General features: G+C 54.3%; 1 protein-coding gene across 9 annotated transcripts in view; it reads right to left on the minus strand.

The window, feature by feature from the left end:
• Positions 1-875: 875 nt before the first annotated feature.
• Polr3e (RNA polymerase III subunit E) overlaps positions 876-26,659 on the minus strand; it is a 28,129-nt gene continuing 2,345 nt past the window's right edge. For 2 of the 9 annotated variants that reach the window (XM_004855917.4, XM_087209119.1), the window contains exons 2-21: positions 24,157-24,228; positions 22,594-22,644; positions 19,489-19,566; positions 18,736-18,851; positions 18,271-18,353; positions 16,269-16,376; positions 15,901-15,950; positions 15,030-15,149; positions 14,055-14,140; positions 13,805-13,849; positions 13,632-13,723; positions 12,439-12,559; positions 9,841-9,922; positions 8,651-8,710; positions 8,396-8,553; positions 8,004-8,065; positions 6,781-7,304; positions 4,910-4,987; positions 2,613-2,738; positions 876-1,660 (exon numbers count right to left, since the gene is read on the minus strand). In XM_004855917.4, the coding sequence (XP_004855974.1) occupies positions 1,604-1,660; positions 2,613-2,738; positions 4,910-4,987; positions 6,781-7,304; positions 8,004-8,065; positions 8,396-8,553; positions 8,651-8,710; positions 9,841-9,922; positions 12,439-12,559; positions 13,632-13,723; positions 13,805-13,849; positions 14,055-14,140; positions 15,030-15,149; positions 15,901-15,950; positions 16,269-16,376; positions 18,271-18,353; positions 18,736-18,851; positions 19,489-19,566; positions 22,594-22,644; positions 24,157-24,192 (2,133 nt within the window). In that variant the 5' untranslated portion in view covers positions 24,193-24,228 and the 3' untranslated portion in view covers positions 876-1,603. Of the gene's footprint in view, positions 1,661-2,612; positions 2,739-4,909; positions 4,988-5,449; positions 5,603-6,780; positions 7,305-8,003; positions 8,066-8,395; positions 8,554-8,650; positions 8,711-9,840; positions 9,923-12,438; positions 12,560-13,631; positions 13,724-13,804; positions 13,907-14,054; positions 14,144-15,029; positions 15,150-15,900; positions 15,951-16,268; positions 16,377-18,270; positions 18,354-18,735; positions 18,877-19,488; positions 19,567-22,593; positions 22,645-24,156; positions 24,229-26,659 lie in introns of all 9 variants that reach the window. The other 7 variants (XM_021237308.2, XM_087209116.1, XR_015450450.1 and 4 more) reach the window with 6 other exon arrangements.

Below are 26,659 nucleotides of genomic sequence, written 5' to 3' on the forward strand. Positions count from 1 at the left end.
GCTGAAAACTCCTGTTCTGTCATCTTGAGAGCTCAGGTTCCTTCCGATCTTTGTTTTTATTTAACCAGTATTTTTTGCCCTATATTATGTTTGCTTAGCTATTTGAATTCAGTGTTTCCACTCATTTCTTTTTCTTTATAAATTTAAGTATTTAAGGCTGGGGTTTCCTCACTGAGCACTCAACCCAGTAAGTTCTGCTACATGGTAGTACAAACACATTTTCTGTGCTGTTCCACCAGAGGGGTTTCCCTTTTCAGGGAGACAGCAATATTATTAGTACGTGATGGCCAAGACATACTCCAGATCAATTCTGGTCCTTGTTTACTCTTCAGGGCCACACATGTTAACAGTGAGAACCAAGACCATAATATATAACTGTTACCAAATCTTTATTTGCAAACATATCCCACCCGATACCTTAGTGATCTATGGCTAAAATAGCTGAGATGTGTTGGCAGGGGGCGGCAGCACAGGCCACAGATAGCCGTGGCAAACACCTTAGTCATGGAGCCAAATTCACATCTCACCCGACCCAGCTTGTATTTTTTGTTGCCACCTTGGGCTGTGCCATCCGGTATGTTCACCACTGGGCAGCTGAGCACATCGATTACAGCTGGTCCAACTGAGTGCTGGAAGTGTGAAATGCCAGACTCAGTACAAAAAGAGTGCAAAACTTTTAAAAATTAATTTTGATGCTTTCGATATTTGGGGCTAAATAATACATTAATGTAGCTGTTTAAAGCTTTAAAAATGACATCGCTCACACATTGCCACTGGATAGCACTGCCCTCTCTTATCAGCCCCCTTCCCTCGAGCACACAGAATGCACTACATGGCCTGCCTGTAACCATGTGAACATAACACCATAATGCCAGTTTAGTATTAGCATTTATTTTAAAAATACACAAAATATAAATTTTTTACATCAAAGTTTGATAACCTCACTTGTACACTGTTCCATACTTACCTGGTTTCGTTTGCATCTCTTATGCAAATCAAGAGTAGATGGATTTGATTCTAATTTTTTGCTATGGTTCATGTAAACAGTTGAGACTGCTACATAAAGTAGGTGGTTGTAAAAGGTGAAGTGGCCACAGAGCCCAACAGTAAAACAATTCAATTTGGTTTAATGAAATTGGCAGAAGTCTTAACAAATAGATAATCTAAGACTAAATATTGGCTTCTGGGCATTTTAAATATTAAAAACCTTGAGGTTTTCTTCATCTTGTAAACATAACTTTGACTTTGTTGGCATGAAGTTTAAAAAGGAAAATATTAAACCGTGATTTTCATCGTCCTGCCCACATCAGTATACACTCTTTATTATGAGAATGAAACCAATTGATAAGCAAAATACACCAGGAATTTTCAAATTGTACTGCAAAGAAGGTCCAGCCAGCCTCTCTGGGAGCAGCCTCCTAAGCTGCCATTGCCCCAGCTGTGCAGGGTCCCCTCTGTCCCTGGACCTTGCAGTGCCACAGGCCCTGAGCTGTGCACTTCCTCTTGCTCTGGGGTCTTCTCAAGCAAGTCGAGACTCAGACTTCAGGCTGTGCCATCCTTTCCTTGGGTTCAGGTTCGCTGGGTTAGTGATTCGCTACTGTTGTCAAGACTGGACTGTCCCCTTAAGGTACCACATGCCACCATAGCTTACACAGCAGTCCTGGAAAAAAAGGCAGCGTTTAGCAGGAAAGGTAGCTAGTACCTTCTGTCCAGAATTTCAAAGTTCAATCTGTGATTAATGGGCGGAATATAAATAATCAAGAACTGCCTAATCACGCAGCTGCGGTAGTTACCGTTTCCTTCCTCAATGTTTTGGCCCATAGGCCACCCTTTCTTTGAGGATACAATGGACCCTCAGCCCGACATGAACAACTTGGGTTAATTAGATTAATGGAAGATGCATCTGCCTTTGTTATCTATAGCGTGTACCCAGGTAAACAACCAGCTTGGGTTACAACAGCCAGCCCTCGGAAACCCATCAAGTTCGTAAGTCAAGGGTCCACTGTATTTAAAAAATAAAAGACCTCTAAGTTGGCTAAAACAAAGATGCTTAAACTATCATATCACTTGTTCATATGGCCTTGAATGGTCAGTAGCTCAAAATATGGGGAAGTATATCTGTACCACAGTCAGTTCAGAAAAGGATTCCGGGTAATATACTTAAGTACTTTCATAATACTACTTGACATAATATTCTTTTTCATATTTAAGTTGAACAAGGTAATTCTACTCAAAGTCATACATTGTACAAGCTTAGTATGTGGCTATAGCAACACTCGTGAGAACAGTGCCAGGTTCCCACGCGGGCGGCCAGGGTTCCAGTCAGCCTGTCCTTTGGAGGACAAGGATGACCCACGCGCTCATCCTGCTGGACAAGATGGCCTCCTGCACAGACCCAGCACCAGCCTCTGCCAGTTGTTGACCATCAGAGTGGCTGGGAGGGCCCTACGGAGGCTTGCTTTATTTAACACGGACACACCTGGCACAAAGGCACCAGACTGGAACTCTTTCCTTACAGTCGGGCATCCTCCTCTTTGTTCCACCCTTGTCTAAGGTGGCACTCAGCTGAGGCCCACGGCCTTTGATAAGGGCTATGCCTAAAAAGGACATACCTTTAGCACTTTATCCACCTCCTGTTTGCTTAGATCTTCTCCACACTCTTGAGTCAAACGTGACTGGATCATGTTCCGGCGTACTCGGTAATTTTTGGAAAAAATTTCAAACAAAACCTGTCGATGCTTTAGTAGCAAAAATATGTTAATATGAGAAACAGTAACCTAAAAGTGAAACACTCCCCAGTAAGACACCTAAAGCCATAGACCTAACCCCACACTGCAGTCTCTGATAAAATCCTTGCCTCACATTTCTGGTCAAAGATCAGCAAATTTGGTCAATTTGTCTTCTCTCCAGATCCCAGTCAAGGTATGTGCTCATAAAAGAGCCGGCAGAGGGACTCAGGATGAGCAGCTTGGACATACTTTTGGGTGATAAAGGGTGATGACTGTCTTAGCAGGGAGGGAAGCCACAATTCAAACTGCATGGAAATGTGGGAAGGGCTAATGGTGTGTCCAAACTGGGTACAGTCCGCACAAACATACCATCGTGCCCATGAAACAGGACAAAATCCATTATGCCCCAAAATAAAAATTACAGAAGAGGTGAAATCACCACAAAGGCAGAAAAACTGGTAAACGATCAGTATCAGACAGAAGAACCCTAAAACAGCAGAAAAAGGTAAAGGAATTATCAATTCATAGGGTTTTCTAAGAACAACTATTTAAGATACTGAATTCAGAGTAGGAATGAAACTGCACCAATATATAGAATAATGTAAAACTCTCCAGCTTTTGATAAAGGGAAGGGTAGGGATCAACTTTAAAAGACCAAGAAGAATGTCACTGAATTTTTGACAGCTGCAAAATGGAGAAACCTTTTATTCAGGGAAAATATTTTGCCCCTTAAAATTCTAGTCCCAAACGATAATATCTGAGAGCAAAAGAAAGCCATTTGAAAGTGCAGACAACTCCTCTGACCCCTTAGAAGCTAAAATAAAGCAAGGAGGAAGCTAAGGTTCTAGAAACCAGCAAGATGAGGAAAAGCAGGAGGTAATGAATGACAAGCTTCCGGGGAACCACGCTCAAAGGTGTCACTGCTGCCATGTGTTCAGGGCATCATGCAGGTGGAAACAGGAAGTTAAAGAAAGAAATGCAAGCATACAGTGCACTACTGATCTTTGGCCCTACCACAAACGCACTCTCAGTTCTTTCAATTATGCTATAAGCAGTAATCATTGATTAAACTGAACAGTAGTCTTTAAAGCTATCTACACTTTTCCATATTCTCCCAGAACAGCTGAGAACTAACCCTCCACCTCCACCAGCAGCACAAAAATGGCACTAGCTTCTCAGTGGGGTCTCCTTGTAAGTGATCACATCTGAGGAATGAAGTTGGGTGGGGCTGGAATCAGTGTCCCCATAAAGATTTAGTCTTATTTGTTGGGGGGCGGGTGACTCAAGAACACTTATCACTGAGCTGCATCTCAGCTCTTTCCTTACTAAACTGCTGAAGTGCAACCCAAACTTTCGGTCTTCCTCCTGAGTGCTGACCACTTATAAGCATGTGCTATGCCTGGCTTCTTTTTTCAAATATACATTTACTACTTTTTCTTCAAGTTATCACAGTATTTCGGGAGTGGGAAAGCCAAAGGCCACCTACTCTGGCCTAGAGCAAGGCTGGTTCATCTTCCTATCTTCCAGGCCAGAGGAGACAAAGGCCCCGCCCACTTCTCTGCCCATCAGCTCCCTCTAAGGAAAAGGGAGAGAGCTCCCTTTCTCAGGTCGATTGCTATCTTAGCAATCAAACCTTAACTTTACACCATAGAAAACTTGTGGACCTCAAGGTCTATGGCTCTGTACCATGCAGAGAGCACCACTGGACACCTGGGAGCCTCTCTGCCAGGTGAGACTAGAGACAAAGTGACCCATCTCTCTAACCTAAAAATCGAGGGTCTGAACCCGATAAGGAATCCTTCAGATTCCTGCACCTGTGGTTTCCAAGCCCAGCTGGGCATACACAGGGACTGTGTACAAACTTGGATACTTAGGTTACTACCCACGACTAAATGGAATTGTATCTCTGCAGTGCACGCTGGGAATCTACCTTTTCAAAGGTAATTCTGACGCTGCCCCGGCCCCAGACTACAGTTTGGGATCCACAGGTTCAGACTCAACCCACCCGCCTGCCTAGCCTATCGATGGCATACACTGGGGAGAAGGGTCAAGAGCAGAGAGGCTGGGAAACCTGAACAGTACAGGACTGCTCCGCTGCACGGCTCCCAAAGGCCTTAGCAGTTCAAGGAGTCGCCGCCCCCGCCCATCCAGAACGCAGATGGCAGCAAAGGTCACCCTACCTGATCGCTCATGTCTCCAGACTCCCAGAGGGCAAACACCTTCTGCTCGTTCGGGGAAGCAGCAGTCTGTCGGGGAAACTGACCCACAAGCACGCGTGAGTTGATCATCTGCCACAGGGCCACAGTTCCTTACCCACCGCCCCCCAGCCCGCGTCAGCACAGTCCTAGGGAGGTGTGTTCCAGTCCCAGCCCCTGCCGCGCTCTGGCTGCGGGGTCCCGACAGGGCTGCCGTGGGACATGGTGACCTGCACAGGAAGCCTGCAGGTGCCTGGAATAAGGAAAACTGGGTTCCTCTAGCTCTGGCATCAGTGCGGCCTTGGTGTCCAGTGTCCTCCTGCCCTGAGGTGCTAACCCTCTGATGTGTCCCAAAAGTGCCCCATTCCCCATCAACCTTAGAGATACCCAGGGCTTCCTTTCAGTTATTCCCACAAGGACGCATTAAGTGTGGCTTAGAGGCATTGCCCAACTCCCAAGATATCCACGGTACTTGCACAGCAGGGGTGGCAGGTGGCCTGGGAAAGGGTGACATGGGTCTGGTACCTGGAGAGGGACAGAGGAAGGGGTCCCTGGTACAGTGGGTTCCAGTCCTGGCTTCACAGCGTAAGTAACACTGATCACTACTGTATCATAAAGCTTGCCAACTCATTTGGTCATCAGAAACCAAGTCGTACCAAAGCGTTGCTACGCTCGCTCCTACATGAGGAAAAGTAGACTCAAGAAAGGTTTATCCCCTGCCCACGGCCACGCGGCAAAGTGGCAGAACTAGGAATTACATCCGTGAGTCCACCTGCTCTCCCTAAGCCACAGCTCTGGTGTGAAAAAGAAAGTCGGACCTGAAGCCTCTCCCGTCCGTGTTGGACAGGCCTGGGATACGGTCACCATGCCGGATCACGGGAGAGCGCACCACACAGAGCCAGAGCAAGAGGAAGGAACAGTCAGAGCAGGTCCTGCGAGTGGTCCTCACTTCCTCATCTCTGCCCAGGCTGCCCTTCCCTCGGCAGCCCCGTGCACTGAAACAGGCAGACCTGCCAAGAACCAGACACACCTGCTGGGTGGCCAGGACCTTCTAAGGAGACCTCAGCACGGAGGCTGGAGAAGCCAGGCGGCGTGACATTCACGGGGCTGCTGTCCCTCGCGCACACAGGTAGACCCTGGCCTGCAAGCATTGCCCTAGGCCGCAGGTGCTTCCCACCTCAGCAATGGAGAGGTCCACGGCCCCTTCTGAAGAGAGCCGCAGACCACCTCACCCCATTTGCTGTCAGGGCTGGTAGGAGAGAAAACCCCAACTGCCTCCTCTCGGCTGTAGCCAGTGTGTCTTCAGCCTTAGCTAAGGCGCCCATCTTGACACACACTCTGCTCCTCCATTTCTCCCACTGACAGAAAAGCTGAGGTGCAAGTGGCTCGCTCTGCCACCCTCAGGGCTGGAGACGAAATGTGGAGCAGCCGTACAGCCCGCGTGGTCAGCGAGTTGCTGGGCCGCTGGGACACCAGTGCTAGGGAGCCAGTCCCCTCACCTCAGCTACAGGAGAAAGGATGGAGCCGCCACCCTGAGGTACAAATCCAGCTCCGCCACGGCCTGGGTGGCTGCTTGCAGGAGCACCTGCGTTAGCTGCGGCCCTGCTGGAGAGCGGACAGCAGGCCAGGGCCTCCAGATCTCTCCTCTGGTCCCATCATACCAAGACCAAATCACCCCACTTCAGACGAGGACACGGCCACAAACAGCCACCACGGGAGAGCAACACTCACGCCAAGGATGCCCCCAACTCTCACATCCCCACGGTGCCTCACAGCCAGGGAAGGTGCTGCCCTCCCACAGGGCCGTGGGGGCCTCGTTTGCTCTCCCTGTCCTGGCAGGCGCAGGCTGTACTTACAGGCACCAGTATCTGCTTGCAGCCAGCAGCCAGCACCGTGTCCTGCAGCATGTGGTCCGAGATGCCACTGAAGAGCACGTGGCCGCGGGGCAGGCTGGCCACGTGCTGGTTGAAGAGGCGCTTGAGTTCGCTCAGCGTGAGCACAAACTGGCTCTGAAAGGTGGCCTCCACGAAGGCCCGCAGTTCCCGGGCCACAGGAGTGCTGGCACAACCTGGGAGCGGGTGCCCATTGAAGCTGTCCCCGCCTGCTGCCCGCCCGGCAGGCAGCCCGTTGGCCAGCCTGTTGCTGAGGTCATCACTGGGCGAAGTGTCCATGGGCTCCTCCTCTTCTACTTCCTGCCCGTCCTCCTCCTCTCCCTCCTCGCTCAGGGGCTCCTCCTTGATCTGCACACCGGGCAGGGCCATGGACACCTGGAGCTGCTCCTTCTGCTGCTGCAGCTCCCGCTCCAGGAAGGTGTGGTTCTGCTGAGCCTTGGCCTTGGCTGCCTGGATCCGCTGGTCCCCCGAGACCAGCCTGGCAGGCCCTGTGGGGGAGAGCGTCACTCAGGAGTGAACAGGACCCAGGCTCCAAAGACCTGCACGGACCGGCTGGGGACAGCAGCACAGGGCCAGGTGCTTGCGCCCCCACCTTGCTAAGGGAGAGCTTAGCTACCCCAGTGATGAAGGAGGAAAATCAAACCACACGGAACCGGTCAGTGCTGAACTACTGACCCAACAGAACCAGATACAGCCGTCAGCTACACAGACCTCACTGCTGAGGCTGGGGACAGGAGGGCACAGGAAGGGTGAACAGAGCTGCTTGGGAGGCTGAGGCAGAAGGATCAGAAGTCCGAGGCCGGCATGGGCAACTTCGTGAGACCCTATCTCAAAAAGACACAGGGGGCCGGGGATTTAGCCCAGTGGCACCACACCTGCCTCGCAAGCGCAAGGTCCTGAGTTCGATCCCCGGTACTGGAAAAAAAAAAAAAAAAGGATCGACGAGATAGCTCAGCGGTAGCCTGCTTGTCTAACATGCGTGAGTCCCTAGATTCAATCTTCAGTATGGAAGAAAGGGAGGGAAGGGAAGGGAAGGGAAGGGAAGGGAAGGGAAGGGAAGGGAAGGGCCCACAGTGAGAGCCATCTGTTCCTTTCCCTAGGCCCAAGTTTTGACCCACTCTGGAGAAGCAGCCCTTCTGGGGGCCCGGGCGCCCGGGGGCGGCTGCCCAGCTCAAAGTCCCACGTACCCGCCTGTCCATCCGGCTTCTTTGGCATGGTTTCCTTTCCAAGATTATAGACTTTTTCTAATCTGAAAAGAAGAATAAACCCTTTGACCCTAAGCCACACTCCTACCCCCTGCCTCAGGACAGCATCAAGCCCCAGGCCGGCCTGGCCAGGGCCCTCTCCCGGGGCTCCACGTGCGCGTCCACTCGGTCAGCTGGCGCACCAGGGCCACAGTGGGGAGGAGCCCACCTCCCCCCTCCCCAGCCCCGGTGCTTTCCTCTCTCCGACCCCCAGAACCCGTCAGCTCTGACACCAGGGCAGTGACTCCTGGCGGGAGGAGAGTGGTGCCCTAGAGGCAGGGCCCGGGGCCGCCCGGTACAGGCAGCAGCCCTTCACAGCTCCCCCAGGCGCATACTTAGCCTGAATGCCCATCCACAGCAAGTGCTGCCGCTGGACCACATCCGGGTGCTTCTTGATGAACTCCCCATCGTAAGGCAGTAGGAACTCCCAGCCTCTGTTGGCCCTCACCAGGGCCATGTGCTCCAGGAGGTCCCTCACGTCCTCGGCGCAGAGCTGGTGGGCAGCAGGAGGGCAGGGCAGGGTGAGGCGCAGCCAGGCCCAGCTCCTCCCTAGCCGCAGCCCCGGGCTCAGGCCAGCAGAGCCCACTTACTTTGGTCACCGCCGCCACCTCTCTCCGTACCGCCCAGCGGCTCTGTGTGAACCTCCACATCTGCGGGAGAGAAGCGGCATGGTGCAGGGCTTCTCCGAAGGCTGACCCTGGGGCCTCGGTGAGGGCCCAGAGGGAGGTCGGCGGCTGGGCCTCAGGCAGGCCTGCTCCTCGCCGTGGGCCGTGGGCACTCACTCCAACTGCATCTCGGCTTAGTGCTTTGGCGCTCTCCCCTGGGACAGCTGGGCCAACGCACCCCCCACCCCACAGAACGCGAGCACCCCGCAGAACGCGCACGCCCTGGGGGAGAGGCTTTGCCCCACCCGGTTCCCGCCGCGTCCGCAGCATGCCCCCCCCCCCCAGGGAGGCTGCAGGAGGACACTGCGGGGGGCTCGGCCCTCACCGGCAGCACACCGAAGCCCCCACGCTGCCTCAGCAGCCTTTGCCCCCAGTTACATCCCGGGGTCCCCGGAGGGGAGGGTGCAGGTCTGAGACACGCACTTAGCGAACCAGGCCACCACCTGACAGCATCTGCACGACTCCGGGAGTGGGGAGCAGGCAGGGGCGGCTGAGGCTGAGGGCACCCTGCGCCCCGAGATGAGAGCACACTGCTCAGGCCTTGGGGACCACCCAAAAGCCAATCGGGAAGAGAAAACACAGCTACTCCTCAAACACTACAGGGCTCCCCATGACAAAGCCTGCACAGGAGCGTGTGCGTCAAAGGTCCTGGAGGGAGGGCAGCGCCAAGAGGAGAATTTCATCAAACTCAAAGCAAAGTGCTAAGGTCTAGGGAGGCGGTGCCGACCCCAGCAGCAGGGGTTGGAGGCTGGGGGTGGGGGTTAGGCTCTGGGTGTGGAAGGGGCAGGCAGGGGGGAAGGAGGGACGAGCTAGCTCTGCAGACAAACTTGGGGCTGTGGGCCCAGCACTGTCACACTGCCCAAACAGTCACGAGAGCTGTTGTGTACCAAGATTTTGATCTGTGCCAATCAACAACCCAGGCAAGACTCTTCAAAAGCCGCCCAGCCAAATGAACCGTGCTGCGGGTCCAGAAGGGAGGACTGAGGTTCTCACGGCCCACCCGAGACACCAGAGTTCCCAGAGGAGGAGGGGGGAGGCAGGCAGGTCAGCGGCCGCAGCAGCCCCACCCCACCCTCCCCCATCCCCCCAGGAGCTCAGAGGGCCAGGGCACATACCACGAAGTCCCGGCCCCTGCAGAGCACCTCGGCAGGCACGCCGCTGTGAGGGCTGGATGAGTCCTTGGGGTACAGGATGTCGCTGCCAAGGCAAGAGAGGTGGCCGGTCAGTCCGGGCCTCGAATTGGGCCCCTCTGCTTTCTCCTCTCCAGGCTACACCATTCCCTACCGTGCTCCCAGCTCACTGGCCCAACATCCTCTTAGGGGGCTCCTTGTCCTTCGTGACAACAGTGCACAATGTAGCCGGGGCCCCTGTACCCAGCTTCGCAGGACAATCGTATCTTGGTCTGAGACCCGCAGCCTCCTCCGAGACCTGGCTCTATAAATACTCATGTGGAAAGCAGCGGCCCTCACCCATGGTGGGAGCTCCTCCTCCTGGCCCTAACCCTTCTCAAGCCACCACCCACATACCCGCAAGGCCCAAGGCAGGGTCAGGGGCCCCGAGACAAGCCTCAGGCTGCAGGGAGCCCAGGACCCTCTGGAAGACCGCAGTCCTGTGCGAGTGTGTGGTGCCAAGTGGAAGCCATAGCGCTGGCGCGAGGCCTGTGACACCTGCTCACGGGTGGGTGGATGAGCTGAAGTCAGAGGTCGGAGCCTGGGGCCCAGACAGGGAAAGGCCCTGGGACAAAGGAGTGTAAGGCTTCGGAGAGAACAGGACACACACTCAAGGCCCAGAAGTCTCCTCAGCAGGACCGTGACCCCAGGCAGCCCGTGACCGCCTGCAAGGCCGGGCTCCCCAAGGACCCGGGGCTGGGCTCGGCTGCTACGCCAGAGCAGGCATCCACCAAGTGCTTCGGCTCCACTGAGTCAGGCACGTGGCGTGGATCTGAACATCCAGTGTGCTCAGATTTTTGAGGACAGGGACAGCACAAAACACGCAATCGAGGCATGTTCACTGAAAAAAGTGAGTTTTACTGTCACAGGGACACAGGGGAGACTGCCCCTCAGGCTTGTGGCGCGCATCCTGGGCCCCAGAGCAGGGCTTACAGAAGCACCTGAGGCAGATGGAACACTCAAGGACCCCAGGGAGAACCTGGCAGGGCAGCACTCCCAGGGGCACACGCAGCACTAGGCAGGGTCCAGCCCAAGCCCCATAGGCCCGGGGCTAACCCAGCTGCCGGGCTGCCTTGCTGTGAGAAGGCCAGGAAGTCTGTGCCTCTCTGGGCGGGGTCTCAGGTGTGTGATGGCACAGCCCTTCCTGGCTTTCATCATTCACACATCAACGCACACACGTGCTGCCATGTAACAAGCAGCATGTTATTGCAAAGCCATTCTGTGAGGAAAAGCTGGATAATTCAGGACAAGACCCAGGCACCTGTTTACCGTGAAAGGGTGCTACCATGTGGGAGTAACATGAATACACTTTACATTTGCTTGGCTAACCAAGAAATGGACTTTTGCAATTACTTTTTTAAAAAATCTGGAGCTATTCACATTCTGTCAGAGTATTTACCTTATACTGTAGCACTTAAAAAGTAAATCTCTATTGATATATTTTATGTTATACCATTTTAAATTATTATAATTCAAGTATGCATGATATCACCATGCTGCATTTACCAAGGTTCTGCTGAGTCCAGGCACTAAGGGACTGGGGGAGCCAAAACAGACTATCTCTACTCCCCCTAAACTGATGGTTTAGTTGAGGAGACGGCTAGTCTAGGGGGGGGACTGCAGAAGGGAAACCACCCTGGGGCACTGAGACACACAAATTCAAGATCCCTGAACCCCATCAGGATATGTAAAAAGAAATCACACTTAGATCAATGAAACTACAGAAAGCCAAACAGGAAACAAATTATCTCCAAAGGAACAAGAATTTGACTGACAATGAACTTGGCAATAAAAACTGAGGTCAGAACACAACAAAATTATATCACTGTGTGGAAGGAAAATAACCACCAACCTAAAATTCTACACACCATCAGAACATACTTCAAGAACAAAAATGAAGTAAACTTTTCCAGATAAACAAAAACCAAGGAAATCTATCACCAGCAGATTAGCATCAAAGAGAATACTTTAGACAGATGGAAATTACACCAAACAGAAACTGAGGTGATGGGGCCGGGGATTTAGCTCAGTGGTTCCGCTGCCTGCCTCGCAAGCACAAGGTCCCAAGTTCGATCCCCAGTACCAAAAAAAAAAAAAGAAACTGAGGTGATGCAGGAATGATGAGCACAGCAAAAAGGGAGCTATGGGAGGAGACCCAAAGAACACTCAGAGGATAAGGTAATGTCTTATAGGGCTTACAACATAGAGAACTAAAATATACAAATACTGCAACACAAGGAGCTGGGAGGATAAATAAAAACTATTCTAAGATTTTGAACTTTCTTTGAAGAAGGCAAAAGCAACAATTAAGATGAAGGTGTGGTAAGTCATGAAACTGCAAAAAATGTCAAGAGAACAACTTCCAAATTAGTAGGGAAAAATGAATAAAAAAGAATCAAGTAGAAAAGGTCAAATTATGAATATAAAATGCAATGTAGGCAGGACAAATAGAAAGCACTCCGGTAGATTTAAACTCAAAACATCAGTAATTGGCCTAAATTTAATGGCTCGAGTAATCCCATCAAGAGCCTGCAGGCAACCTACCTCTTCACCACCCAGTTTCCTTGGACTAACATTGCCACCTTCTGGATGCCACGAAGAACAGCCACGGAATCCACAGAGGGGCCCAGGAGGCTCATCAAGTTGGCAAAAGGCATGACCTTCACTGAGGCAGACAGGAGAAGGCTCATCAGTCAGGGAGAAGGGGCCTGGCCCTACCAGGCCTACACAGCATCAAGCTCACACAACCTCCTCCGACGCACTCAGAGCGGCATCAATAACAGTGAGAAGAGCCAGCACTGCCTGCCAGCTGTGTGCTGGCTGGGTGTGCCCAGGAGTCTCACAGAACCCTCACGCAATCAGGAAGGCTGGGGAGTGCCTGAGGAGGACACTGTAAGGTTTCAAAGCTCAGCTACGTCACCTGGCTAGGGAGCACCACAGCCAGGATTTAACACCAGGCCATGCGGCTGCAGAATCTGCCCTTAACCACTGTGCTCTGCTGACCCCCAAGCGAGAATGGGGCAAGGCCTCGGGGGAGGGGGCTGGTCCAGATTCTCCTCCAGGAGGCCGGGTCCTGGCACCCGGGAAGGAGCTCCCATCTCTAAGCAAGCTGAGGCCTTCTGTGGGCACCCCAGAGAAGTCTGGGGCCCGGCTCAGCTCTGCCCCTCACCTGCTACAGGCCCCTGGAGACCAGTCCACACTGTCCAGTGCTGGTGAGGGCCCCAGGACAGTGCACAGAAGAGTGCTTCGTTACAAGCTGGGCGTGGGGCTCACACCTGAACCCCGGCACTCTGAGGCCGAGGTGGGGGGACTGCAAATCTAAGAGCAGCTTAGGCAACTCAGCAAGAGCTTGTCTCAAAACATGAAAGGGCTGGAGATACAGCTCAGTGTGGAGGCCCCGGGGTTCAGTCCTCAGTACCGCAGAAGCACTTTATTATGAAAATGAGCCCCAGTTCACGCTCCTACGCAAAGCCTATAGTAAGCCCATTAGAAGCCTCACCTCTGACTCCTCCTCGTCCCCCAGACAAATGAACTAAAGCTCAGAAGGCCAATGGCCTGCTCAGGGCCCCACTACAGGGAAGTGACAAGGGCTGCAATGTCCAGAGAAGAACAGATCTGCAGCTGGGCACCTCTGCGTAGCAGAGCCCTCCGGCCTTGCCCCTGGCTCCCCAGACTGCCCCACAAACTCCATTTCCCCAGGAGCTGGCAGGGGTGAGGGGCCAGAGGGTGGCACTCACCATTCTTCATCAGTATCTTGATCTGGTCGGCCAGGGGCAGCGTGCGCAACTGGGCCATGGACAGGACGTTGCTGGGGGCCACCGGTTTGTCTCTGTTGAAAACAAAGGTGGGGACTGGAGGGTGGGGGTGGGGGGCGGGGGTGCAAGCAGTGGGCGCCCAGTCCCTTCCTCACCTCTCCTCCTCCTGGCTGGGCGGCATCAGCATCATGAGGTACTCGCTGCAGGGAGGGGTGGTGGTCAGAGCCACTGCGCCTCTGTCCCCGCTGCAACCCCTCCTGGCAGGGCAAGGTGAGACCCCCACAGAGAGGCGGGTGCCCCCTTCAGGTCACCCTCTTAGCCCCCCTTTACCCTCCCCGCACAAAGGGCCCACGGTGTCCAGGGAGGACCCTCCCAGTGCCCTGGGCCAGCATCTGCCAGTCCCACCTGGGTGACTTGACAAGCTCCGTGTTCTCCACCCCACTCGAGCCCTGGCACAGCAGATACTGGCGCTCATGCTCCGAGCGGCTGTCCTGCTGGGGGAGGGCAAGGGCTCAGCCGAGCATCCAGTCCCACCCTGCAGCGCCTCCCACTCTGCCCACCCTGTCCTGCTCCAAGGCCAGCCACAGAGCCATACTGACCTCTGAGCATGGGAGCCAGGCCTGCAATGCGACCTCAACCGCCTACCTCCTCGGCTTTGTGACCTGCCCAGCCCCAGTACCTGGCTCACTTTCCCGTCTACGACACAGGAACACAACCAGTAGTGGCTAAAATAATAGTTCGCGTTCACTGAGCACCTACCACGTGCCACTCTATCCTAGGGGCTGCACACATACTAGTACATCTCACACACGAAACAACTCTGCAGGGGTTCACCCTTCCTACATTACAGGTAAGGAAAGAGGCCCGGAGAGGCTAAGTAGCTGGCTCAAGATTACACAGCAGGAAATAGCACCGGTCTCAAGTCTGACCCTGAGACTCTGTCAATGCAAATCTCTTCCAGGAAGGACCCACTAAAATCAGGCGAGCACTGAAGAGTCCCTGCCCCAGTGTCTTTGGGAGCTAATATTCAACTGCTTCCATCACTCAATACACAGTTCCCAAGACCAGGTTAAAGTCGATGCACACAATAAAAAATAGTGCATACGAAAGTCCCCCTGGGCAGCCGAGCCTTGAACTCTGGGGTGAACTTGGGTGTGACAGATGGCACACAGAGGCACCAGGGTCCGTGGCGTGTGAAAACATGCAACCAAACACTGCCCCACTGCGAGCCCAGCAAGGCGCTCGTGCTCCGGAGGGTCCAAGGGAACAGGAGGCTGGCGTCAAGGACGTCAGCTGTCGGGGGCACAGACTGCGCACGACGGAAGTGGAAGTAAATGACAGTGAGACGCAGAAGCCACGCCAGGCCCTCGCAGGGCTCACCCTCAGCCCGTGGTAGTGCAGGTGGACCCAAGGCTCCTCCGCGTGCTTCTTCTGCAGGAACTCGTAAGACTGCACGCGGCGCTGGCGGGCCTGCTCTGACTCCGGCCGGGAGAAGCGTACCTGGGTGGGGACAGGTCACACACTCAGGCCACTGGCACTTCCAGGCTGCCATCCCAGGGAACACGAAACGGGGCTATTTCCACGCCACTTCCCTTTTCATTTCCTGCCTTGGGCCCTGGAAACTCAGTTCCAGCCCCGTTCCTCTCTGTGACCCTCTGACACACGCCAGGAGCACCTTTCTCCTGCCTCTGCCTGCCCTGCCCAATTGCAGAATCCCGAGGTGTGAGGCCGGCCTCATCAGATAGGGCCCAGAATCGCCCAAGGGGAAAGGGGCTTCCTAAGGTCACCCAGCAACCCCCAGCCATCTGAGTAGCACCCCAGGTCAGCGCAGGCCAGGCCAAGTCCTCAGGGACATGCAGCCACACGCCGCAGCTCAGCCGCAGCGCAGATGCCCGTGCCCGCTCACGATCCACCTACACGTGCCTGGACGGGGCCTTTACAGACCACTAATGGACAGCAATATTCTTCTAATCTTTCAAATTCAGGAACAACCAGTATTATAGAAACTTCTCATCTGTGTTTGCTAGGGTTCCTGGGCCCAGCCAATTCCCACCAAGCCCCGGGAATCCCTCTTACGCGTGCAGGACTACGGCCCTGTTTACAATGGTGATAAGCTGGGGTTAGGATACTCCCGCCAGGCAGCCAGCAAGGATGCTGGGAGACATTCTGCACCGTCACACCCTGGAGAGGCCGAGTCCCTTCTGCTCACACCCTCCCCGCTTGCTGTCTCACCTCCCAGGCCAGAGCTCACCGTGATCTGCTTCACATCCTCCTCCGCCTCATCCTGCGAGGAGTCCCCAGCTGTAAGAGAAGCAAGAGAAGTCTCCACTGTTTGCAGCCCCCCACCACAGGGAGGCCCCATGAAGGTAGGTCTGGGAATCCTCCCACACATGCAGATAGCTGCCTAAGTCTGGTCTCAGCAAAGGCACTTTTGCCTCCCAGGGACATTTTGGCAATGGATGCAGGCAGACTGTCTCAACCTTGGGAGTAGGTGCTTCTGGCATCCAGCAGGCAGAGGCCTGGGATGCTGCTGAGGACCCTAAAATCTGACCTTTTCAATACTTTTTCCCATGCCAAGATGCAGACAGACAAACAGCAGGGCTAAGGATCCAGACTCACCCTCATTGGCTGCTTCCCTCTCTCGATGCTTGGCATCGGCCTTATCCAAGTAGGAGAAGCTGGGCCTCAGCTGTAGGATGCCATGTAAAGGCGTCAGGTGGAGCTCACCTGCAGAGGAAGAAGGGCTTGAATCTGCTGGAATCGAAGCCGACGCACCCAGCTTGGGTCAAGGGAGTCAGCAGGTCCCCTGAAGGTCTAGGCCAGTGGTGGTGAACCTATGGCACGTGTGCCACAGCGGGCTATTTGTATCACTGAAAGCTCTAAAAGGTTTGCCACCACTGGTTTAGGCCTACTGCTAAACTACCTCCCACCCTGCTCCGGACCCCTTAGGATCACTGGGTTAGGGCCCACTGCCAATTCTGCCTGGCCCTGCTGGACATGGCAGGCAAACACCCAGACCAGGACATGAGCCTGGACTCCGCTGCTCAAAGCCATTTCCTGCAGGTCCCCCTCCAACACTCCCCATCGCTCACAGGCCCTCCCACGTGGGTCCCAGCTCCTCTCCCGAGTGCTTGCCTGAACACACTGGGCACCTACCCCTTTTCCCCTCCAGGCCTTCACCAGACCAGACCCCAGCACAACCCCCTAGATTTCTCCTCCTCCTATCAAAACCCCACCCATCCCATTAAGAAGTCTTGGTGCCCAGTCTTGGCTAGGGAAGCCCAGTGGAGGGTGTCTATGTGGTCTCTGACCAAGACTGTGACTTTCCTTGCAGTCCTAGCTTTAAAGAACTATGGCCTCAAGACACAGCTCCAAAGAGAAGACTATAACTACTGGACACTACACTCTTGATTCTAGTTTGTTTTCTCAGTGTTCACATTAGTTTCATTTACTACTTTATAGACTCTAAATACTTAAGCACCTTATACTCCTTATCAGCCTGAGATATGACTCAATGCCCTAAAAGCCCTCCATGTAATTCAGTGTATTTTAATATACTCTGAATGTGCAACCAGCACCACATTCAATTTTAGAACGTTTTCATCATCCCCAAAAAACCAGTCAATCCCCACTTCACTCTCCCCTAGGCTCCTGGAAACCACTGACGCACTTCCAGTGGCTGTGGATTTGCGTATTCGAGACATTTCACATAAATGAGACAAGCATGTGCGGCCCACCGTGCCCAGCTTCTCCCACTGAGCAGTGTTCTCAGGCTCATCCATGTGGCAGCACAGGCCCGTGCTTCACTCCTTCGCTGGCTGAGGTGTACGGACCACACCTTGTTGAAGCAGTCACCAGCTGATGGGCCTTTGGGCTGTTTCTACTTTGGGTGGCCATGAATAAAGATCCTATGGATACCTTTTTTTAGCAGGATTTTTTTTTTTTGGTACAGGGGCTCTAACTCAGGACCTTGTGCTTCAACCCAGCCCTGGATATCTGTTTTTAAGTGGACACATTTTCATCTGGAATAGATGCTGCCTAGGAATGGAATCACTGGATCATAAGTACCTTTTTTTTTTTTTGGTACCGGGGATCGAACTCAGGACCTTGTGCTTTTGAGGCAGGTGACAGAACCACTGAGCTAAATCCCCGGCCCATAAGTACCTTGTATTTAAAAACAAAATTCAGGGGGCCGGGGATTTAGCTCAGTGGCACGGTGCCTGCCTTTCAAGTGCAAGGTCCTGAGTTCAATCCCTAGTCCCAGAAAAAAATAAAATAAAAAATAAAAACAATGGCCGAATATTTAGCTCAGTGGTTCCAGCGCCTGCCTCGCAAGCGCAAGGTCCTGAGTTCGATCCCCGGTACCAAAAAAAAAAAAATTCTGCCACCTGCCCCCACACATGTCAGCTGTATCCCGGGAGGAAAATGACCCAGGAGCCTCAGCCCTATCAGATTAAGGCCAGAAGCCCCACGAGGTGGCCCCTTTTAGTGCCCTGACAACTGTTAAATTTATTACTTCCACACTGCCTAGACCCTGCAGTAAGGTCTAGAGCTGAACCTGAGGCTTGGGAAGGTCTCCCGGCCTCAGCCTCCCTCTCCCAGGATGCCCAGCGCCAGGTACCTTGCCTGTAGAGTGCGGCTGCATAGCGGGATGTGTTGCTGGTGGTCTGGGAAGAGCAGAAGGTCTGCTTGTCCATCAGCTTCCTGGGAGCACAAGGAGAACCAAGGTCAAGAGGAAGGAAGCCCCAGAACTGGGGCCTGGTGGGCAAAACCCACTCCAGCCCAGACAAAAATGTAGCAGCCAGGGACCGGGGCCGTGAGGGCGCTTCCATCTACCTCAGGTGGGAGCCAGGGGATGAGAACACCAAAGATGAGTGATGGTGGGAGCACCAGGCCAACTTCCCCTTCCCCGCAGACCAGGTAGAGCCCTGGCAGAAGGAACTACCGGGCGGGGGGGGGGGGGACGGGGGACGGACGGGACAGGTCACACCCTCCAAAGCGAGGGACGCCGAAGGGCCAGTGTCACTGAAGCCTTCTGAAGGCTCCACGTGGCCCAGCGGCACTCGGGCCAGGGCCGGGGACTCACGAGGAGTAGGTGCTGGTCTCATCAGCACAGGCACCGTCCACGTTCAGTGCGATCTGCTCCCCTTTGCTGCGGCAGTAGTTGGGATGCAGGGTGTCGATGGCCATCTCAATCTCTACCTGGAGGCACCAAGCAGCCCACCTGCTGAGGACCCCAAGGCACAGTCTCCAGGACATCCCCAACCCGGTCCCTGCCCAGGAGCGAGACTGACACACGTCCGATCCCGTGGACCCTGGGCTTCGGTCCACGCCGGAGGCCACAAACCCGAATTCTAAAGAAATACCAGAGCAGTTACTTGGGGTGGGGTAGTTGGTGCAGTCACATTTGTCCACCCACTCTGCTCTCAAAGATCTGAATGAGGTGTCAACATTTAAAAATCGGGAGACTTCTCACCAACAGCCTCATCTGCAGCTTAGCGTGAAACTCAGCAGAACTGGCCATCCGGGTCAGCTTTACTGCAGGATCGCAGGGGCGAGCGCTGTGGCCACCCCCGTGGGGGCGCCATGTCCCATCACCCTGTCCCTCCTAGGCTCCAGGTTTTCCTCACCAGCCCTGCCTCTTACTTACCCCTGCCTGCCCTGGGGATCTGAGCTCACACAGGGCCTGGTTCTCCCCTCACCTTGAGCCTCACTCCTCCCCAGAGCTGCCCACTCTCAGGAAACCCCTTCACTCTGCTCCCGAGGCCCCATGAGGAGCTGCTCTCCCCTGGGCTGCTGGTTTGTCCAGCCCTACTTCCATCACAGAGGGCAGCCCCACCTTCTGCTGCTTGGGCTTGATCTTGGCTGAGAGATGCGGAATGTCATCGTAGGTCATTGAGGCTGGACGCACAGGGTACTGGGGAGAAGAAGGGAGCCATCAGCCTGCCCTGCCCACCCAGCCCTGAGTGGAGGTGGGCTTCACGGGTACCAGCCAAGAACATCAACATCCATCCGCAAACCCAAAGCAAACAGAGACCACAGCACCCCGAAGCCCCAACCCACCCGTCCCTGAGGCTCCCCCAGTCTCAGCTGCAGTCTAAGTCATGTTCGCTCTTAGCCTCCCTCCAAAGGGCAGTCCTAGGGTTTGCCTCCGCAATTTCAGGTGATGACTCTGACTTCCCAGGGATGTGGCCCGGCACCAGGAACTCAGCACAGAGCACGGCAGCAGAAGCGGAGCGGAGGGTAAGGGCCTAAGGGGCTGTAGTCAGCACACGGGCCACCAGGTGGGAAACAAGACCAAAAGGAAACAAGAGGAAAGAGCCTGGCAAGGGCTGCTCACTTGCCGGGCAATGGACGCGGGGAGTTCATGGCTCTACTCTTCCTCCTTCCGCATACTGTGAACTTTCCTACAACTCACTGCTGAAGGACGGGGAAGGGCCAGAAACGACCTGTTCCTTACCCTCTGGGGCCCGCCCACCTTTTTCTACAGTTATAGTTTCTATAGTTATAGTTTGGGTCTAGATGTCCCCTCAAAGCCTCATGTGGTCACAGGCAGCTGCATCTAGGCTGTGTGATGCTGGGATTAAGGGTGATCACTAAATCAGTTCCGACTGCCTTGGCACAGCCCTGACCTTGCTGGATACAATATAAGGGACAGGAAGAGGCTTGTCTGCTCCCTTGCTGCTTTTGCTGTCTTCTAAGTGCAATGAACTGTTGTCCCTCTGCCATGTGCCACCCTGCCCCGGAGCCCTCCAATACGGACTGCCACCTCCAAATAAACCTTTCCTCTTTTAACTCTGGGTATTGGGTATTTTGTCTCAGGAACAAGAAAAGCAACTAAGACAGCTATCTCGGACACCATTCCACATGGGCCCTCATGCACACCCCCTGCCCCTGCAGTGGTGTGGGCGGACGACCCATGGCTTGGACCCATCCTCAAAAGCTCCACCCATCACTGCCTGACACGTGACAGCCTCCACAGTGAGCCTAGTGCAGGGAAGCATGGCAGCCATGAGTGTGAGCTCTACCTTTGGGCAGAGTTTCAGACCAGCTGTGTTCCAGCCAAGTGGCCGTTTCCTAAAAGCTCACTTAACACAACACAGTGACTCAACCCTGCTTCCCGCTGGAAGTGGGGGAAGCTCTAGTGGCAGGAACAGCCAAGCCTTTGAGAAGGGCCAGTGCAGGGCCAGGCCTGGCCCCCAACACTCCAGGAGGCCCCTGGTCTGCTGAGGACCAGGGCCAGTCCAAGATCACCTGCCTTCGGGCTCGGGAGGGCGGTGGTGACTGTGCAGGGTCTGGAACAGGCGTGGGCCCCAGCCATAAATCTACATGATACCTGTGTCCTTCCCTCCCAAGGAGCCGTGTTTGTGGATGAGGCAAATACTGCTGACATTAACACAGGGCCTGGCACAAGTGGACACCCGGAGTCACCGCCACGGATACCATCACTCCATAGTCAGTCAAGCAGCACGGGTGTGGAGCACTGCCACTGCCACTGCCACCCTGTCCTAGCCTGGAGGGATCAGGAGCCTCCTTGTGTCTTTTCCTCATGTGCAACATAGGGATGAAAATACTTAAAATAACCACCCTACTAGAAGAGGAAAAAAATGGAAACAAGGTCTTTGCAAATAGGGAAGGGTGGAGGGGGTGAAGGGAGGGCAAGGGAAGGAGAAAAAAAAATAAGAACCAAGAGACTCATGTAATGGTACAAGATCCCAATGATGAATGTAACTGTGTTTTATACCTAAAACGTACCAATAAACTTAATGGGGAAAAAAAAAAATAACCACCCTACTGTCGGGACACTGTAAATGGTGCAAAATAGTCTGGTGGTCCCCAAAAATGAAATGCAATGTTACCATCTGACCCAGCCACTCCACTCCTAGACAGAAGACACCCAACCCAAGAGAAATGAAACCATGTCCACACAGACTTGTACACAGATAGTCATAGGTGCATTACTCAAGGTGGGCAAAAGCGAAAACAACCCGAATGCCCATCAACTGATGAACAGATAAACAAACTGTAACACAGCATACAATAGTGTGTCATTCAGCCAAAAAACTGCAGCACTGACACATGCTTCAACATGGGGCAACTCTATGCGAAGGAGGCCACACATGCATGCACCATTCCCTCTACATGAAAAGTCCAGGATGGGCAAGTCATAGGGACAGAAAGTAAGTTAACGGTGGCCTAGGGCTGACGGAGGGAATGGGGCCTGCAGGGGGACCAGGGATTGACTACTAATACACATGGGGTCTCTTTTAGGGGGACGAAGATGGACTAAAATCCACTGCCCTGTGCACTTGAATGGGGGACGGTATCTCAGTAAAGCTGCTGTAAGAACACTAGAACCACTATAGTAGGTACTGTGAGTCATGAGCTAACTTGAAAAGGAGCTGTGAGCAGTGCCTGCAGTGCCGCTCAACGCATCTTAGCTGCTCTAAGCTCCCGGACCAGCGAGGCGGCACACAGCTGTCAGGACTGAAGCCGGGGACTGCCACAGCGCTGCTCCAGAAGCCTCTCAAGCCTCCCAGCAGCCGGGCCCCTGTCGGAGCCAACTCTACTGCAGGCAATGCCCAAGCACTGTGATGTGGACCCTGCGACACAGGCACTACTGTAGCACCACCCTGCACATGAGGAAACGGAGGCACTGAGAGATTAAAGAACCTGCCTGAGGGCCGGAAGCTAAGAGCTGCCACAGCTGGGTCTCCAAAGGACAGCAACCCCAGCCCCTAGCCTGAGCTTAAGCACACACAGCCCGGCTCTGCTCCGCATGGTGCCTTGTGCGCCCATCTATGAAAACAGACCTTGGCCTGCCCCAGCTGTGAAGGAAACCAGCTCGTCACACTTGGAACCAAGAACACTAAGCAAGGCTGAGGCTCCTGCCTCAGCTCCGCCCCCAGGGCTTTCCCCCTTTACCTTCCAGTCCCGAGATTACCTGGAACAGATAGAGCTTCTCTGCCAGACTTTTGGCCAGGTACACGTCGATCTGCGAACGAGGGGAGACGCTTAACCAAGGCCCCAACACAGCCTGCCCCGGGCATGCACATGCCCTCCAATTCAGAGGCCGCTTGGGGAGGAGGAAATGGCTCAGCTCATGCTGAATCCAAGGGAATCAGGTCCCAGACTGGACACACCGGGTTGCGCTCCCCACAGCTCCCAGGGGACCAGGACAAGAGCTTGCCTGGCCCTTTAACCAAGTTCACTCCAGCCCACTAAGAACACACTCCCCCGGGCTACCAGGTCAGGTGTTCCTGGAGCCAGGTTAAATGCTGAGAGCCAAGCAGGGCAGGGCCTGTCTACGCCTCAGTTTCCTCTCCACGCCTGCCACCTCCCCTGACAGGTGAGCCCGTCGCCCTCTTAGGGTGGTCTGCAAGGCTCTTCAGGACCCATTTCTTTCTTCCTCACTGACCAACCCCACCCCTTGGCCATTTCCTGGCTCTCCTACCCCCCGGGCCTTTGCACATGCACCTCCTTCCACCTGGAATGCCCTTCAGCCTCACTTGTGTGCTTCCTAAGCCTCAAGGATCCACTCATCTTTAAAGACTCAGCTGAATCACCACCTGAACAAAAGCACTCCAGGGCCCTGGCTGCAGAGGGCACTGCCTCTGTCCCTTGGGCTCCCTGGGCTCTCTCAGGACCAACACCAATGGCCCTTTTCTAACTCCTGTTTCAGCAGTGTTGCTGCAGCTTAAAGGCATTTAAATAACTCAAACCCTAACGGCAAGTCAGCAGCATCCCCCAAACCTGGCAGGCTCTTCTGCTCACATCCAGGTGCCTTCTCCCAGCCCCTGCCTTTCACACTAGAGGTGAGGCTCTGTCGAGGGAGGGAGGGAGGGAGGGAGGGAGGGAGGGAGGGAGGCAGGCGAGGCCCAGGCAGAGGCAGTTACCTTTTGCTTTTTGACTTCCAAAGGGCTAAGTGCTGGGCTGAAAGGATTCTGCAGGGCAAGCTTGTCTATAAACAACTCTCTCTTCTTACTGTTTCTTCGGGAAACTGCCTGCACACACTCTGCATCTGCAGATGCCTTTCTCGTCCGTCTTGCCCACACCCACACCCTGCGAGCTTCCCAGGGACAGGGACGCAGCCCTACTCACTGTTCCATCACAGCATACAGTGGGTGAGCTGAGCTGCTGCATGGCTGAATCTGCTAAGCCCAGGAAGGGGAGCTGTCAAACCTACTCATTCATTCAGCAGTCAGTGAGTATCTATTCAGCGCCAGGTACTACAATACTTGGCTTCGCAGAGAGTGGTGAACAGACAAAAAGGCAAATGAACTCAAGTTCAGGGCCGGTCAGGGAAGGCCTTGGTGATAAGGGGGTGCTGGATCGGAGATGGGGGAAGGGAAGGGTCACCTACGCAGGTGTCTGAGGGTTGATGGCACAGGGTTCCGGGCAGAGGGAACAGTATGGACTAGGGGTCCTCAGGACAGCAACAGGTCCCAGACTGGCCTGATGACACGTGGAAGGGACTCAGCCCCTCTCCCTGCAGCCCCGCAGTTACCTCCTGTACGACTGGGTCATCCTCTTCATTGGCCATACTAGGGGAGACAGCCGTGCAGTCCCTGGACTCGATCTGCAAGGGAGAGAGAGACCTGGACCATCAGCCAGTCATTCAACCACAGGTCAGGGAGAACATTCTTCCACAGGCCCAGCACTGAGGAGGAGGAGCCCTTCTTTCTGCATCTATGGTGTGGACAGCCAACTACATACCCCACTGACACACATACCAGGAGGGAGGGAGGAGAGAAAAGGGAGAAAACAAACTAGAAAGCCAGACACAAGCAAACAATGGGTGCAAACAAGTCGCCCTGAGCCAACACAGGTGGGCTGCGCCTCTAGGAAAAAATAAATGTCCATCTGACAGGTCTCTTGGCTGCTCAGCTAGGCCAGAGAAGGGAGGCTGGCTGGTCCACGGCCACCACTAAAACACTCAGGACCTGCCAGCCACAGGGAAGCTTTAAAGAAGAGCCAGGTCAGGGCCGGGGACTTAGCTCAGTGGTTTTGGCGCCTGCCTCATAAGCACAAGGTCCCGTGTTCGATCCCCAGTACCAACAAAAAGAAAAAAAAGGAGGAGCCAGGTGTCAAATGGGAAGACAGGTAGTCCAAAGGCCTTGCGGGGACTCTGCCCTGGTACTTGATTTTCAAGCTGACTTAATCGTAACCCTGAGTGAGGCAACTCCTTCCGTGTTTTTGATCTAAAAATTACTCTTCACACACTCTTCTCCCCCATATTCAATGTAAGCACCCTATGAGCCGGCTTGACTGTCCCCATTGTTCTGATTGTTTACGATCCAGAAATGAAGTCAGAGACCCTTGACGTGTGCTTATTCAAAGTCACACAGCAAGCAAGACAACCCACTAAACTTCAAATCCGGGTCTTAGGACTTAAGGTGACAGCTACGGGCTAGAAGGCTCCATGGAGGGCAGGGCCTCCCTGCTGGGGAAGGGGGCATAAGAGCTAGGCTTGAAGGACAGGAGGAGTTGGACAAGCCAGGACAGCAAGGGGGAAAAGGGATTCCAGCAACAGGCAGCACATCCGCTAGTCCCTGTAAGGAAGGCTGCTGCTCTGCAATCACAGGGCTGACCTTTCACTGACCCAAAGGGCAGGGACAGCCATGGCTAGGTGGGCAGCTGGGCACCCACAGACCGCAGCGGTTCCCACGTGTCTTCATCTACTGACCACTCAAACCACTTAATACTTAAAGGGCCACAAGAGCTCCCCAAAAGATTCCTTGTCAGCCAAGGCCCTCCCCAGACCCTACGAGACGAGACGTAACTCACCGCACCTGTGGGGACCACGCTCTACCTCAGGCTGTCCGGGGCAAAACAAGGGCAGCACCCGCTGCTTCCTTCTCTCATCGCACCCCAGCACACCCCGCCGGCCCTACCTTCGCAGGCTCCGCCTCCCGGCCCAGCCAGCTCCAATCGCAGCCACAGCCTCCTGCGGGTCTCCACGCTCCCACCTTTCCCGCTGCAATCACTGCGTGACCCCACAGCCAGTGAGCCATCAACAACTGGGTCCCATCCTAGCGCCCTGCCAAGGCTCCCCGTACAGCTGAGAGCCAGGCTTCAGGATCCCACGGAGCCTCCCAACCCTCAGACTCACTCCCTGCTGGCCTCCCCCCCAACCCACAATCACCGCAGGGCTCCCTCCTTCACCTCTTCCAGAATTTTCCTTGCTATTCACAATTCCAAACTGCCCCCAACTCCCTTTTCTGCTCTGGTTTTCTCCGCAACAGTTTCTTTTTCTGTTCTGCATCGGTCCCCACTGCCACCAAGCTGCAAGCTCCATGCAGGCAGAGAGGCACTCTCTTTTGCCCCTTGCCGTATCCCCAGGGCCTAGAGCACAGCGGGAACTCAATGTCTACTTGTCTGAACTCATGCATACGTAACAGGAGCTGTGTAAGGGTTCTGAGCACAGGAAGATCAGGAGCAAGTGGAAAGCAAGACTGGAGGGAAAGTGATGGAGACTGGGTGAGAATCAGAACCATCAAATGGACAGTTTTAGGTGCCTGCTGGGGTGGGGGGGCTAAAGGCACGGGCTGCCGAATTTCACAGACATAACGTCAAGCACCGACCCTCTCTGCAGCTGGTTCCCTATCAACTGATGGTGGACTTCGAGCAGAGCAGGAGCACAGAGCACACTCCTGAGACACAGGGATCCTTACAAGGCTATTTTGCCCTGGGCCTCGGCCAGCCCTGTCTACCCTGGGATCTGGGTGATCCTCTCTGAGTTCTCTCAGCTGGAGGGCTGGAGCTCTTCCTCCGGATCCCACATCTGATTGGACTACTGCAAAGGCTGCCACCTCCCTTCCGCCTCTCAGACAACAAGATTCAACTCAGTGGCTTTCAAAGTTTCTCCTAAGACCCACCGGAAGAAACGCATGAATGACCCAGAACACACACACAGTTATGTAATGGAAACAAGGTTTGCCGTACATACCCATTATTGTCCATGATACATGTGAGGCAATGATGTTTTCTAGCCTCGTACATTCCAAATA

This window comes from Heterocephalus glaber, unplaced genomic scaffold (genome assembly GCF_053883595.1).
Source record: "Heterocephalus glaber isolate CG9 unplaced genomic scaffold, H.glaber_assembly_v1.0 deba00000943, whole genome shotgun sequence".
Lineage (NCBI taxonomy): Eukaryota > Metazoa > Chordata > Mammalia > Rodentia > Bathyergidae > Heterocephalus > Heterocephalus glaber.